Source organism: Pteronotus mesoamericanus, unplaced genomic scaffold (genome assembly GCF_021234165.1).
Source record: "Pteronotus mesoamericanus isolate MK-2021 breed Mesoamerican mustached bat unplaced genomic scaffold, CSHL_Meso_final scaffold_232, whole genome shotgun sequence".
Lineage (NCBI taxonomy): Eukaryota > Metazoa > Chordata > Mammalia > Chiroptera > Mormoopidae > Pteronotus > Pteronotus mesoamericanus.
In genome coordinates this window covers 6,775,733-6,788,475 of record NW_026555311.1, presented here as the reverse complement: position 1 = coordinate 6,788,475, position 12,743 = coordinate 6,775,733, and the positions used below count along the sequence as shown (strand labels likewise).

At 46.1% G+C, this 12,743-nt stretch overlaps 2 protein-coding genes across 4 annotated transcripts in view; one reads left to right on the top strand and one right to left on the bottom strand.

Moving 5' to 3' along the window:
• HADH (hydroxyacyl-CoA dehydrogenase) overlaps positions 1–1,798 on the top strand; it is a 42,325-nt gene extending 40,527 nt beyond the window's left edge. The window contains exon 8 of the mRNA XM_054591641.1: positions 934–1,798. Coding sequence (XP_054447616.1) covers positions 934–1,052 — 119 coding nt within the window. The 3' untranslated portion in view covers positions 1,053–1,798. The remainder of the gene's footprint in view (positions 1–933) is intronic.
• Positions 1,799–9,871: 8,073 nt separating this feature from the next.
• LEF1 (lymphoid enhancer binding factor 1) overlaps positions 9,872–12,743 on the bottom strand; it is a 111,512-nt gene continuing 108,640 nt past the window's right edge. For all 3 annotated transcript variants that reach the window (XM_054591638.1, XM_054591639.1, XM_054591640.1), the window contains one exon: positions 9,872–10,311. Coding sequence is in view for 1 of the 3 variants with exons in the window: in XM_054591640.1 (XP_054447615.1) it covers positions 10,232–10,311 (80 nt within the window). In the remaining 2 variants the exon portion in view is untranslated. The remainder of the gene's footprint in view (positions 10,312–12,743) is intronic.

Here is a 12,743-nt window from a genome sequence, read left to right as displayed (position 1 = left end):
AAAACAGGTTCCTTTCACCCTTTTTCTCAGTATTGCCCAGTGGTCCCGTCTTACATACCACAGCACAATGTGAAGACCAGGAAATGGACGCCAATACGTTGCCTCGTTCCCTCACACGTTCTGATCAGTGTGACCTACCCTGTAATCAAGATATACAACCTTTTTTTTTTAATGTGTCCATTTTAGGCCCTGGCCAGGTGGCTTGGTTGGAGCATCCTCTTGGGTTCTGTCCCTGGTCAGGGCACTTAGAAGAATCAACCAATGAATACATACATACAAATGGAACAACAAATGGATGTCTCTCTCTCTCTCTCTCTCTCTCTCTCTCTCTCTCTCTCTCTCTCTCTCTCTCTCTTTCTCTCTCTCTCTCCCTCTCCCTCCCTCTTCTTCTCCCTCTCCCTCTCTCTAAAATCAATTTTTTTAAAAATGACCACTTTACTATAGAGGCTCTGAAGACAGGGTAAAAATGTTGAAACTGCACTACTGAAATTGAATGTAGCTCATACTACCAAGTTCCACAAAGAATACTTATGTGTTTGGAGGAGTGAGGAAGGTTGTACTTGGAGCATGACCTTTGGAATTTTAAGAGGATGTAAAATACCAGTGGCAGCACATTCAGATTTCTGACATGTTCTGAAAGTTGTTTGTGTCAGCCAGGGCTCCAGCCACAGATGAACTGGTGATTTCAGGAGGCTGTGGTGGGGCCAGTCTTCCGGCAGGTGGGGGGTGGGGGTGAGCAGCACACCTTCAGGGCCCCGGGGCCCGCACCAGCCTGGCCTTGCTCCGCCTCTGCCGTGGTGGCCCGACGGGCTTCCCCTCATCAAAGCAGGGACCCTTCCCCTCAGGCTCTGCCTCTAGACTTGTCCTGGGAATGCTGAGATGTAGAAATAAACCCCGTACTTCATCCTAAGCCCTCTTCCCTCCTCTCAATAGGCTGGCATGATATGGACACACAGAACCCCTTGTTTCAGCCCAGCCCGTCCGTGAATAAGCTGGTAGCAGAGAAGAAGCTTGGCAAGAAGACTGGAGAAGGATTTTACAAATACAAATGACAAGCGCAGATTCTCTGGCTCCAGGAAGAACCCAGTAAGCTCGTACCAGCAGCTGCCCCAAGTGCCCATGGGAATGCTCTTGGGTCAGACGTTCTCTTACACAGCACAATCTATTAGATGTGCATTTTGATCATAATCTATCTGACATAATTATTTACACATAGCAGAGTCCCCCATTAAGAATGAATTCCCTTTTTTAGTCTGTTCATTTCTGTGTGTTTTCTAAAAAGCTTTACACCCTTGGTGCCTTGGAGCAAACATTTCTTTGGAACCTCGTCATTTTCAGAACCCATTGCCTGAATCCGTTCACCTGTAGAGGGGAACGCACTTCCTCCGAGAGTGCGCTGGGTGCGTCACTGCCACGTGGCAGTTGTGGCTGTTGACGCGACCGTGGTGTGTCCGCAGTGCTGTCGGGAGGAGCATGGCATCGCACCTGTATGAGAATGTTTGCTGCCTGCAGCTTCAAGCCCTCCCCTGTGTTCTGGGTGTGATGTAGTGTCCTGTCTTTATTCAACTCTTCATCGCGATGCTGCTGCGGGGTGGGCGGGAATGTCTCCATGTGCTTGGATTGCAGGGAGAGAGGTTTCATGCACATCAGAAATCAGAATGATTATGGTCTGTCTTTTTTTTTTTTTCCCATGAGAAATCATTACTGCAAACTGCCTATAAATGGACTCCAATAAAATACAGTCTTTTAATCTGTGAAAATTTGAATTGAAATAAACATGTATAATTTAAAATGATAACATGATTAAATGGTTATAAAAGTAAAGCTTGGTAATTTAGGCAAGACTCTGCCCATCTTCTCGAGCGTGTTGCTGTTTTCTGAAGTGGCCGTGGCGAGGCGCTGGGGCAGGAGGTGTCCCGCCGCCCGACGGCGGGCGTCCTGCCAGGTGTTTTACCAGCACGGCAGTACCGAGGGCACCGAACACCATTTTTAAGGAACATCTGTTTCTTTGCCAACAAAGAGAATGTAACATAAGCTTCTTTTACTTTTAAACTGTCTTTTAAATTTTATTTTTCAATTACAGTTTACATTTAATATTGTGAAAGTTTCAGGTGCATAGCACAGCGGTTAGGCAGTCACATACTGCACAAAGTATTGCCAGTGCCCACCTGACACTGAACCTAGCTGGCACGGTATCGCGGACCGTAATCCCTATATGCCAGTTTACATCCCCATGCCAAGATTAACTGTTCATTTTTTAATCATTTTGATTTTTCTTTAAAATTTTTTCGCTGTATTTTTTTCCCATTACCATTTAGTCCCTGTGTACCCCCCTCCCCTCTGCGATCACCACACTGTTGTCCATGTCTGTGAGTCCTTTTTCCTTTTTCATAAGCTGCTTTTGACCATTGGCTTGCGAAAATGTCTTCCAAGATAGAATTTCGAAGCTGGAGAGACATCAGAAACCCTGAGATCCAGTGACCTCAACACAAAGAACCTAAGTTACGTGCCCAAGGTCACCAGAGATTTTGTAGCAGAGCTGGGATTAAAAACTAGGATCTGATGATAGAATTAAATACAACATAGCAAATTTGAGAATTTCAGATCCAGACTTGCAAACAGGACTGTCTCCAAAATGGGCATTCTTGTTTGGTGTCCTGGGTCATAAGTCTAATGGCTAAGAGGTGCCCCCTCACCCCCTACAGAAGGGAGCTTATTAATTTTTTTTTTTCTTGCATCTAACTATAGGATAATAGGAAAATAAATACGTAAGTACATTTCTACCACACACAGAACCTGGTTAGGTAGGAAACTTGTAGGTTATTCTTATAAAACATTTCCTAACGAAAAAAAGGAAGCACCTGCGATGCTACCGCCGTTTCCATTACTCGAGGTCACCCTCGTGGTCCCGCCGCCCGCTCGCTCTCGGGCTGGCTCTCGACCTCTGACGTGTGTTCTGGCCTTAGGAGGGGCCTCATTTCCTTCCCACTGACTGCAGTGCCCACAGGATGTGGGCCCTTGTTCTGAAAATGGCAGGGCCCTTTCTCGTCTGCTGAATTCCAGGGAAGAGAGAACTCAGCAGTGTGACCGCCAGCCTGCTGGGGTGTGAGGGTCGGGGTCACAGCACCCCTGGCTGAGGTTCTTAAATGAGCTTTTAGCCCACCAGCAAGGCGAAAAGCCTGGCCTCTGAATGTTCTTTTATCGTACTCAAAAAGTCTATGCATTGTGCTTAGGTCCGGGAAGACATTTTGAACATCCTCTATAAACACGTGGGTTGAGAGTGGCGTCCTGGGTAACCACCAGGTTTTAGGTCAAGAGGATGCTTTTCCTCCCTCTTCCCTTCACTCCCTTCTTAGTGATTATATTCCTATAGCAGAAATGAAAGTTTGAGATTGGAAGGAAAACCATGCAACTGATGGAATGGCTTGTTGAAAAAGACTGGGTGAGCCTCTGAGCATAGTCATCACCGAGGCCTCAGTCAGGCTGAGCAAGGCAGCGTTCTCTGAAGAGTAGTTTAATGCTTAGGGAGATGTCTTTGTAAATAAAATTGTGGACCTTTAATGTGCATAAGATTCACTAGTAATAACAGTTCCATGTGGGGAAACGGTTGACTGGCTTCTGTTGACATCAATTGTAAGTTATATTTCTGTTTAGGGGACTGCTAAGTGGCGCAGCATGGGCGCGAGGTGGGACCAGACCTTGGATCTGAAAAACTGGTATTAAATCAGGTGGTATTAAGTGATTCCCCACTGAGTGTTGTTATATAGAAAGTTTTCTGACTTGTTAACAAGTCAGCTTTTAGAAGCTCATTCCAGACCCAACCACTAAATCGACAGAACTGATGTATTTCATGGCATATACAACATGCTCTATGCTTTCTCCCTTGGTTTTCCAATGACACTTTTCACACATTTGAAACAAGCTTTTATCTTGTCCTACCTTAATTTTAATCCCTTTAACATTTCAACCTAAGTAACCAATTAAATCTACCAAAAATACGAGATATGACTATAATTTTGTGGGACTAATTTTTTTTGTAAATAGGCATTGATGTTACACAGGTAGTAGCAAAAAAACACTGTGAACAATGGAACATTGCTGTTTTCAACCCATTTGGTTGTATAAATTCTATTATTAAAAGCAGTCTCCGTATTTCATAATCACAGTTTTTATTTCTGTGGCAGAACAAGTTTTAACTCCCGAAAGACAAAAATCCCATAATTGCGACCAATTCAGTGTTTTATTTAAAATAACCAAATGTAGCTGTTGCAGAATTAACCAGAATAAATGATTAATATTATGGGCTTTGGAATTTAACAGACTTGGGTTCCAGGGCTCAGCCCCACTCTCTTTACCTGCGTAGCTTGTGGCAGGGGCGGATTTCCTGGACGTGTCTGGTAGAATGGGCGGGAGGGTGGCCCCTACCCCATAGGGCTGCTGAAGCCAACGAGACGGCGGGCAAGACGTGTTGAGCACACTGCGCCACATAATGCGCTAATGGAGTTGGCCTCTTCTTAGCCTGGTTTGGAAGGAAGCCGCAGCTCCCCTGATAGCCTCCTGCTTACAGAGATCCTGAGCATTTTACATTTGAGAGGAGTGAGCTGAAGATTGGGCACAGCCCAAGCATCTTGTAAAAGTCTCAGAAGTTAAGCTGTGGGTCCACCTGGGTCAAAGGTAAGTGCTGGAGCTCCGCAGCCCAGCCCACAGCTGCTCCGGAGGAGCTTCCCAAACTTCTGGGGAAGTGCCAGATGGGGGACTTGGGAGGGAAGAGCACACAGGAGACCATTCCAGTGAGCTGCAAGGGGTGGCTAGTGCTCTGGTAAGGTACGCTTTATGTATGGACAGTGGACTGGATGATTTAAGACCCCAGAAAAAAAGCAAACATATAGGAGAAAGTACCAAGGTTTTCCTAACGTTTGTGGTATTTAGTGAAATGGTGGTGGAATGGGAACAGAAGAAAACTTATGCTTTCACCCTGTCAGTGTAGTTTGTCCAGGCGAAGCCCCTTTGCGTGATGGGCTGATGATGCAGGCCTTCGTCACTGGAGAAGCTGGGGTGTCTGAACATGGTGCTCCGGGCCTCGGTGAGACACGCCAGCCTCCATACTGGGATATCCCACCCCAAAAAATGTAGTCAGTTTTTAGGCAAGCAGGTATTAGAAGGGAAAAACCTCCTCAATTAAGAACTCGCTCCTGCTACCTCATACACAGTCATCAGCTCCACCAGGTTTAGAAGACAGGAACTGGGACGTTTCCAAAACCAGTGCTGGGAGGAAGACGTGTTTGAACTAAGGGTTCTGCTTAGGGCAGTTTGAAGTATGGAACCCTTAAATGCCTCATCCTGGAGCCCTGTGGAGGTTTTGGCATATACTCCTGGGAAGGTAGGTTACCTGAGCTTGTTAGCCCCGATGTCCTAGTTTGAAAAGGGTGATGGTGCCACCGCGTCGATGTGCGGTGGGAGTGGTGGCAGCACTGTCTCGCCCTGCTGGGTCAGCTCTGTGGGCCGAGTCCGGGGCAGGGACGACTGCCAGCAGACTGCTGCCCAGGGGAGTGCGTGCTCGACTGGTGCCAGATGAAAAGATGGTGCTCGAGGGAGGGATGGGGCAAAGAGCTGGGTCTGCGCAGCTGGTAGAAACTCATGGTTCTCCACGCACATCCTGGTCCGAGACCAGCTGCCCTTTCAGCGTTTGGTTTCCTGTGGATTCTGCCAATGGCTGGCGTGGCATTCTTCACTCACAGGCCTACGGCAGTTATGAATGACAGACAATGTCTTGATTTTTCTGTTATCGACCCTTTCCGGTTAAGTCTCCTGGGTGTCGGGGGTTGCTTTTGCTAGGACAGAACTAGTTTATAGTGCCCTTTTACTAAAATCACAGCTCTGTCAAATGCTGGGAGGTCAGTGAGGGACAGCACAGCTCATTCATGGACCGGCAGTTTGCAGCCCCGGTCCCTCCCCAGTGACCACTCTGCACTCCAAGGTTTCTAATCGCAGCTTGAAATTCCCCATCCCTACTGTCCTGAAGGGGGCGGGGGATGTAGAGACTGAAGGGGCGAATAGAGACAGTCATCCTAAAGCCTCAGCATAAAAATTAGAGTAACAAACGATTACAGATTAAGAAAAATACTTATAAACACTTCAGTGTAGATGACCCAATACAATTCAAACTCTGCCCATTTTCTCTAAGGATTTCCTTGATCTTTGGTCCAGAACAGATTGGTTGGTCTTGGCTACCAGTTGCTTCCATGGACAGAAGAAATATGTTCATGTGCTCTATGGCTGCAGGCAATACAAAAATCGAATTTTTTTACACTGGGCAAAAAAAAAAAAAAAAAAATGTTTAGTAACAAATTACAAAACAGTTCAAGGAGAAATTCATTTATTAGTTATTTCCTATGTGCCAGGTGTCTGTCTTATGTACCACTCGCCGAACCTTTGTAGAGGTCAGTGATTTCTTCATTTAGTCCACAAGGAGGTGTGCTCGGAGGTGTCAGTGCACAGCGCCCACCAGTGGTGGGAGGGGGTGTTGTCCAGCTCTGTGTGACTCCAAACCTGGGCTTTCCCTGCTGCACCACCTCCTTCCTAACACAGAACCTGTTTTTTAAAGTCCAAATGACTATTCAGGAAAAGGATGCTTGCATGTTATAACAAATGCAGATGCTGAATAAACTTATCAACAGTGAAAACATTTTTCTAGTGTACAATTATTTTAGCATAGCCCATTGGCAGGTGCTCAGTAGCATGTACTGAATGAGGGTACCAATCATTTCTTTTATATCAGTGACTGGCCCACAACCCTGCTCAGTGGTAAACGTTAGCATTTTCTTCTCAAACGGGCAATTAAGTAAACAGCCAGTATTCACTTGAGTTCTTCAGGTTTTGCCACAAATTATTAATTCTATATTATCTAATATGTATAAAGTTCTAACTTAGGTTGATTCATGTGAGTAAATAGCCGCTCTTGCAACGCCCTTCTAGCCTCTCTCAGAGCCGCTGCTAGATAAGGAGGAGAATAATACAGGTTTTTCCATTAGAGAGGTGCAGAAGTTCAGCAACTTCCAAAATGGTATCCACTAACTGACAGCCAACAAAATCAATGACCTTGTTTTTCCCCTTATACCTATATAAGCAGCATTTTGAATCACAATTCTTGTATTAGTTTAAGATGCTTAATTGCAAACTACTCAGTTTCTGTTAAAGCAGTTCAAAATTTTTGGGTATGTCTGTACGTATCCCTGGAAGTTAGGGCAGCTCTTAAAAGTCTGTGTATAAAAGATGACACCCTGTGGCATGTGTAGTAGATGGAATTCGCACAACCAGCCCTGTCATGTGGAATTTTTCCCTTCTCTGTCACAGCCATGTGTTAACTCCCTTGTGACTTTTCTTCTTTAAGAGGAAAGCCACATGGATGTCTTGTTAGTGCTCATAGACCCCCATTAGAGGTTCCATATTGTTGCCCCCATAGACCAAAGTCTTGGGGGAACAACTATTGTGCTTAAGACAGCTGTAATCACAAAACTGCTCAGACTCCTTCCAGCTAAACAGGTAGTTCCAGCAACCCCAACCACCAAACTAAAACCGGGAGGAAACACCCCTTCTAAGGGCCAGTGTGCCAACCGTGACCCAGGAGAAAGGTTCGGTACCTCGAAAAAAGTGGGCTCACCCTCCTCCTCAGGGCCACTGTTCAGCTCTGGGCCTGTGGCAGGGAAGAGAGCCTCATCGCTCCAAGACGAGGGGCGCAGTGGCTGGGCCAGGGTCCCTCTGCCCAGACACCCAGGTGAGCTTCCCGTGGTGTCTACCTCTCGGGGGCTCTTGACTCTCCTTCCCCAGGACCACTGTCTATAGAAAGCCGTGACATTCAAGTCCTCTGGGAAAAGTTATTCTGAAAGCAGCATAAAAAATGAGATGAGTGAGTGTGAGAAAGGACTACTGATTGAGACAGGATGCGAACAACCCATTTCTTTGAACATTGTTTATTCGTTTTTTTGTGTGTCAAAAATGTGGGAGGAGGAAGAACCAAATGAAAAGACTCAAGTGGGCCTTGGGCAAGGCTTGAGTCTCAGCTTTATAGCCTTGCTGTTTACACAATGGAGAGACTTTTCTTATTAATGGGTTTCTTTCTAAGATGTGGAGGAGCCCATCAATATGTTGCAACCACCTTTTCCCCCCACCAAAAAGTAAAAAAATATCACCTCTTACATCGTTTTGTTGGATTTCCTAGTCAACTCTTGAAAAGAACACAGTGGGGGCTTCAGACAGTTTTAACCACTTGGTTCATGTACATTAAGGAAAAAAAAACCCTTCAGAGCCCTGGCAGATGTAGCTCAGTGGATTGAGCACTAGCCTGTGAACCAAAAGGTTGCTGGTTCAATTCCTCGTCAGGGCGCATGCCTGGGTTGTGGGCCAGGTCCCCAGTTGGGGGCTTGCCAGAGGCAACAGTCAATGTACTTCTCACATATCAATGTTTCTCTCCCTTCCTCCCTCCCCTCCAAAAGTAAATAATAAAATCTTTTTAAAAAATTGAGATAATTTTCAAATGAATATGAAACCTTTGTAACAAGTAGGTCCCCTGAACACAGAATAGACATTCTTCCCTGGTTCAAGTTTAGGACTAAATGAAGAGGAATTGGAGAGGTTCCAGAGGATAGTAATAAAAATGATTAAAGGACTGATGATGAAAGGTTCAAGGAATTGGGATTACTTAGCCTGGAGAAGAGAAATTTGAGGGGTGATTTAACGGCAATCTTCAAGTACAGTATGTGGAGGATTACAAGTATGGTAGCCAGCTGTTTCCCAGCTGTACTGAAGGTTGGAAAAAGGAGATAGAATTTCAGCAAGAGATTTAAGTTAGACCAGTAGTATGAATGGTGCTCGTGCTAGCTCAATGGATGGGAAACCATTGGTCAGTCTCATCTGAATCCTGGGGACACTCTTCTTCCCTTTGGTCCTGATTTCCATCTACACCTGGGATGAGGGGGTAGGGCCCACGCCACACAAGTGCCTTTGAGGAGAAAGTTGCACCTGCAGCACCTCAGACGGGCAAACCAGCTCTGGCCTGGCCCATCGGTTTAGTTCGCCATTACCAACTCCAGATTAGCAGGAACTTCACTCCTTCAAAATATTACACTTTAAAAAAATGTTTTATTACAAAGCTTCTTTTAAAAAATGCTCAGCACATTAACTCAAACTGGAATGACAAACGTTAGATGACAGTTTTGGGCAAAGGCTGTGCCTTGCTATTTAAAAAAAAAATGGGTACATCAATGATCATTTTAACAAGTGGCATAAAATTCCACTAACTGGCTAAGAAAAACAGATACAAATACAGAACATTTAAAGTAATAACAATTCAAGTGCTGGGCTTTTTACAAGAAGGGGTGAGAAGGAAAGAAATGAAAATTCACTGCAAACTGGTCTACTGAAAGTATCTGTAAAGGTTTACCCTTTAAAAAAAGAACAGAAGAAAAATAAAATGAAATAGTACTGCCAACTGCTACCAAGAGGGGATTTGGCTGTTAACATGTATTTAGCTCTATCGAACACCTTCGAAGACAGGCCACTATTTGTTACAAGTCATTCACAGAGAAGCCACTTGCTGGACAAGATGTTGCTCCAGAAAAAAGGCTTCTTTTCATTTTTATTTCAAACTTTCCCAGATCTTTGAATTTTATTTAAAAGCTCATAGCTAGCAAAATATACAAGAAAATTAAAACTAAAAAGTGTAAATTTTAAAAAAATTCAAGTTTAAAAAAAAGAAGCAAACGTAAGATCGATCCTTTTGCACTGTTAAATAAAAGCTTTAGGAGAAAGTAAGAGAAAGAAAAGTAAAGGCAGAAACAAAGAGGGAACTCTTCCACAGAGTGCCCCCTGGGACGCGGCGGGCGGCCGGCGGCAGGCTGCAGTTGCTCGTGGCGGCCCAGGCAGCCGAGTGACCGTCCTTGCCAGAAGCGTACAGGTATGGATGCAAGATGCTCTGGGAAGGGCGCAGCGGACGTGAGGGGAGGCGGCAAGCTGCTCAGCGGACCCAGGGCCTGCTAGCAAACTCATGTGCTTTTTAATTTTCTTTGAAAAAACCTTGAACGCTTTATTTTGGAACTTGGCTCTCGCAGTAGATGAAAGGGGTTTGGCAGTGATTGTCTTTATGGATCAGTGTCTCTAGCAGTGACCTCAGGGTGAAGTTGGTGTTGATTCTCAGTTGGGGTCGACTGGGCAAGCCGTGGAGACAGTCTGGGTTTCAACAAGCTTCCATCTCCAGAAGAGGTCCCGGGGCTGCTGCCTTGGCTTTGCACGTTGGGAATGAGCTTCGTTTTCCACCTCAGGAAGGAACACATGAAATGCTGTTAATGTGAATTTGCCATGGGCCTTTGAAAGATTTTAACTTCTACTGACTACAGTACATGACTTAAGTCTCTGCATTTAAGTAATCCATTTTGTCGATTTGGTGATGGCTAAAACAAACTGCCCCATGCTAGCCCCAAATCCCCAGACTACGTGAGAGAGAAGTCTATTTTATTGAAATGTTTATTTTGGTTCCATGAACGTGTCTATGTACATATAGGCTATGATGTGAAACAGATTTTTTTTTTTGGAAATACATTTAATACTTTGGATCATGGCCAAACATGAATTGTAATGGAGGGCAATGGCCAAATTGGGGAAACAGTTATCATGTAAAAGGTTTGGGTTTTTGAGTCCACTGTGGGAGTCCACTGTATGATTCTACGCCTTGGGAGTAAACGGTTCTCCAACCAGCCCAGGCACACAGCGCCCTTCGCAGGCCCTGCGGCCAGGATGTGCTCAGTTCATCGTGTTCAGTCCGAGGTGCACAGGCCTCTCCTATTTCACTGAAGATTTTACAATTCTCAAGATTTTTTCCTTCCTAATAACTAGGATCTCTAACGCTAGCCTTGGTATGTGCACTTGACAAGTATTTAAGTAATTGTTTAATATTGCTGGTGATAATGACTTCACAAAGGAAAATCCCCAAATCCCAAAATGAGCTAAGATTTTAATAAGCAATTAAAAATAAAATAAAACTTCAAAACAGGATGAGACAAAGATAAAAGGAAAGCGAAAGCATCCCAAAGTTTGGTCCCTTCACCGGGGAGAGCACCTGCCTCCCCTGCCCTGAATTTGGGGAGGCAGGTCCCCGACAATCTCAGGTGAATCCCAAACTTTTGTGTTTGTCCTTGTCACTAGCAGAGTTTTCTTTTAAAAATTAATTCTAATAGTGGACTTCTTTAGGTTTTTAAGTCAGTGGAAAAAGAGGAAAAACAGAAGGAAGAGCTGAAACAGTTTAATAAAAACTAAACTTCAGGAGGGCGTCATAGCTGCAAAATGCTATTCACGGAAGGGGCGAGCTCGGTGAGAGGGGAGCTGTGCGGGGAGGAGGGGCCCACACCTATGGGCAGCCCGGGGTGGGGGGGGGGGGGGGCGCGACCGCAGGGCGATGCGTCTGCTCCTGCTGCGGTGACCGCAGCGCTGCCAGTGCTGGCCCTCAAAATGACTCATCGAAACTGAACAAACCACCGGTGTATCTGGGTAGTTACCGAAAAAAATAACAAACAAAAAACAGAAGGAAATCGGCCACAGAATGCCGTCAACCGAGGAGGTCTTCAATGACGATTTCAATTCCTATCTCCTGCCAAGTTACCCTGTCCCTGTTTAACAGGAAAACCGCCACTGCAGCGTGGTGGCTTTCCGGATGCAGGCAGCGTACTGACCGCTCACCCAGGAGGGTCGGCGTGCCCAAGGGCCGTCCCTTTCCCAGGAGAAAGGAGCAGAGGCCAGGCAGAGGTGAGGGCACCGCAGTTCCTACAGGCGCTGTGGTGCCGAAGCGCGGATTTTCAAAGGTTTGCTCCAGGCTGCCGCTCCTGGCGAGGGATGGCCGCGCAGCCCTGCGCTAAGGGCTCCCAGCCGCTGAAGACAGGTGCTGGGGCTCAGAATGGATTGGCCAGCAGAAGCCAGGAACCTCTGCAGGCTGAAGGGACCAACTGTCCCTCTGCAGGGATCCGTCCCTAATCCCAACCGCAGTCTGACGCTCAGGTCATGTGGTCAAGACCCCCACAGTCCTGCCGTGGCCCCAGCCCTTGAGCAGGGCTTACCACCTGCCGGTCCCTAGCGCCCCGCGCCTGCGCGCCCAAGGCGTCCTTTCCCCTCCGACCTTACCCCAAAGCGCCTCCTCCTCCCTTTTTGGGCTGAGCACGTTACTAACATAATTATTAAAACAAACTTGGCTGTCCAGAGGAGGTATTTACCACAGAGATAATATGTACTTCCAGAAAGAATCTTGACATCTAATAAAGCCGTTTCTTTCTGAATAAAGCCAAGTTAGTTGCACATTTCCCCACTGTTATTTCATTATCTCAGTGCCGTCTTACAAATCCTCCTGCGAAGCTGGCTTCGGAACTCCTCTGTACAACTGTCAATCAAAAAGCAACTTGTCCCCACCGGATGCTTTCCTCTTAGTGGATCCAATATTTAAATAAATGGGCAAAGAAACCATCCTGCTCTCTGATAAGGCAGCCTGAACCTGGCGGATCCTATAAATACAAGGCTGTCGGGGCCGACCAAGTCTTAACTCCACACGGGACACATGGGGCCCGGACGGCGCTGCCTCACAGATATAAAGCTGGTCAGATCAAGAGTCTTTTCAAGAAACCACAGGCATGACGCTGGGAGACTGGAAACTTCCCACATCTAAGGCTTCACTGGGAGGCTGTGGCGAGGCTGGGCCAGGCCAGGCG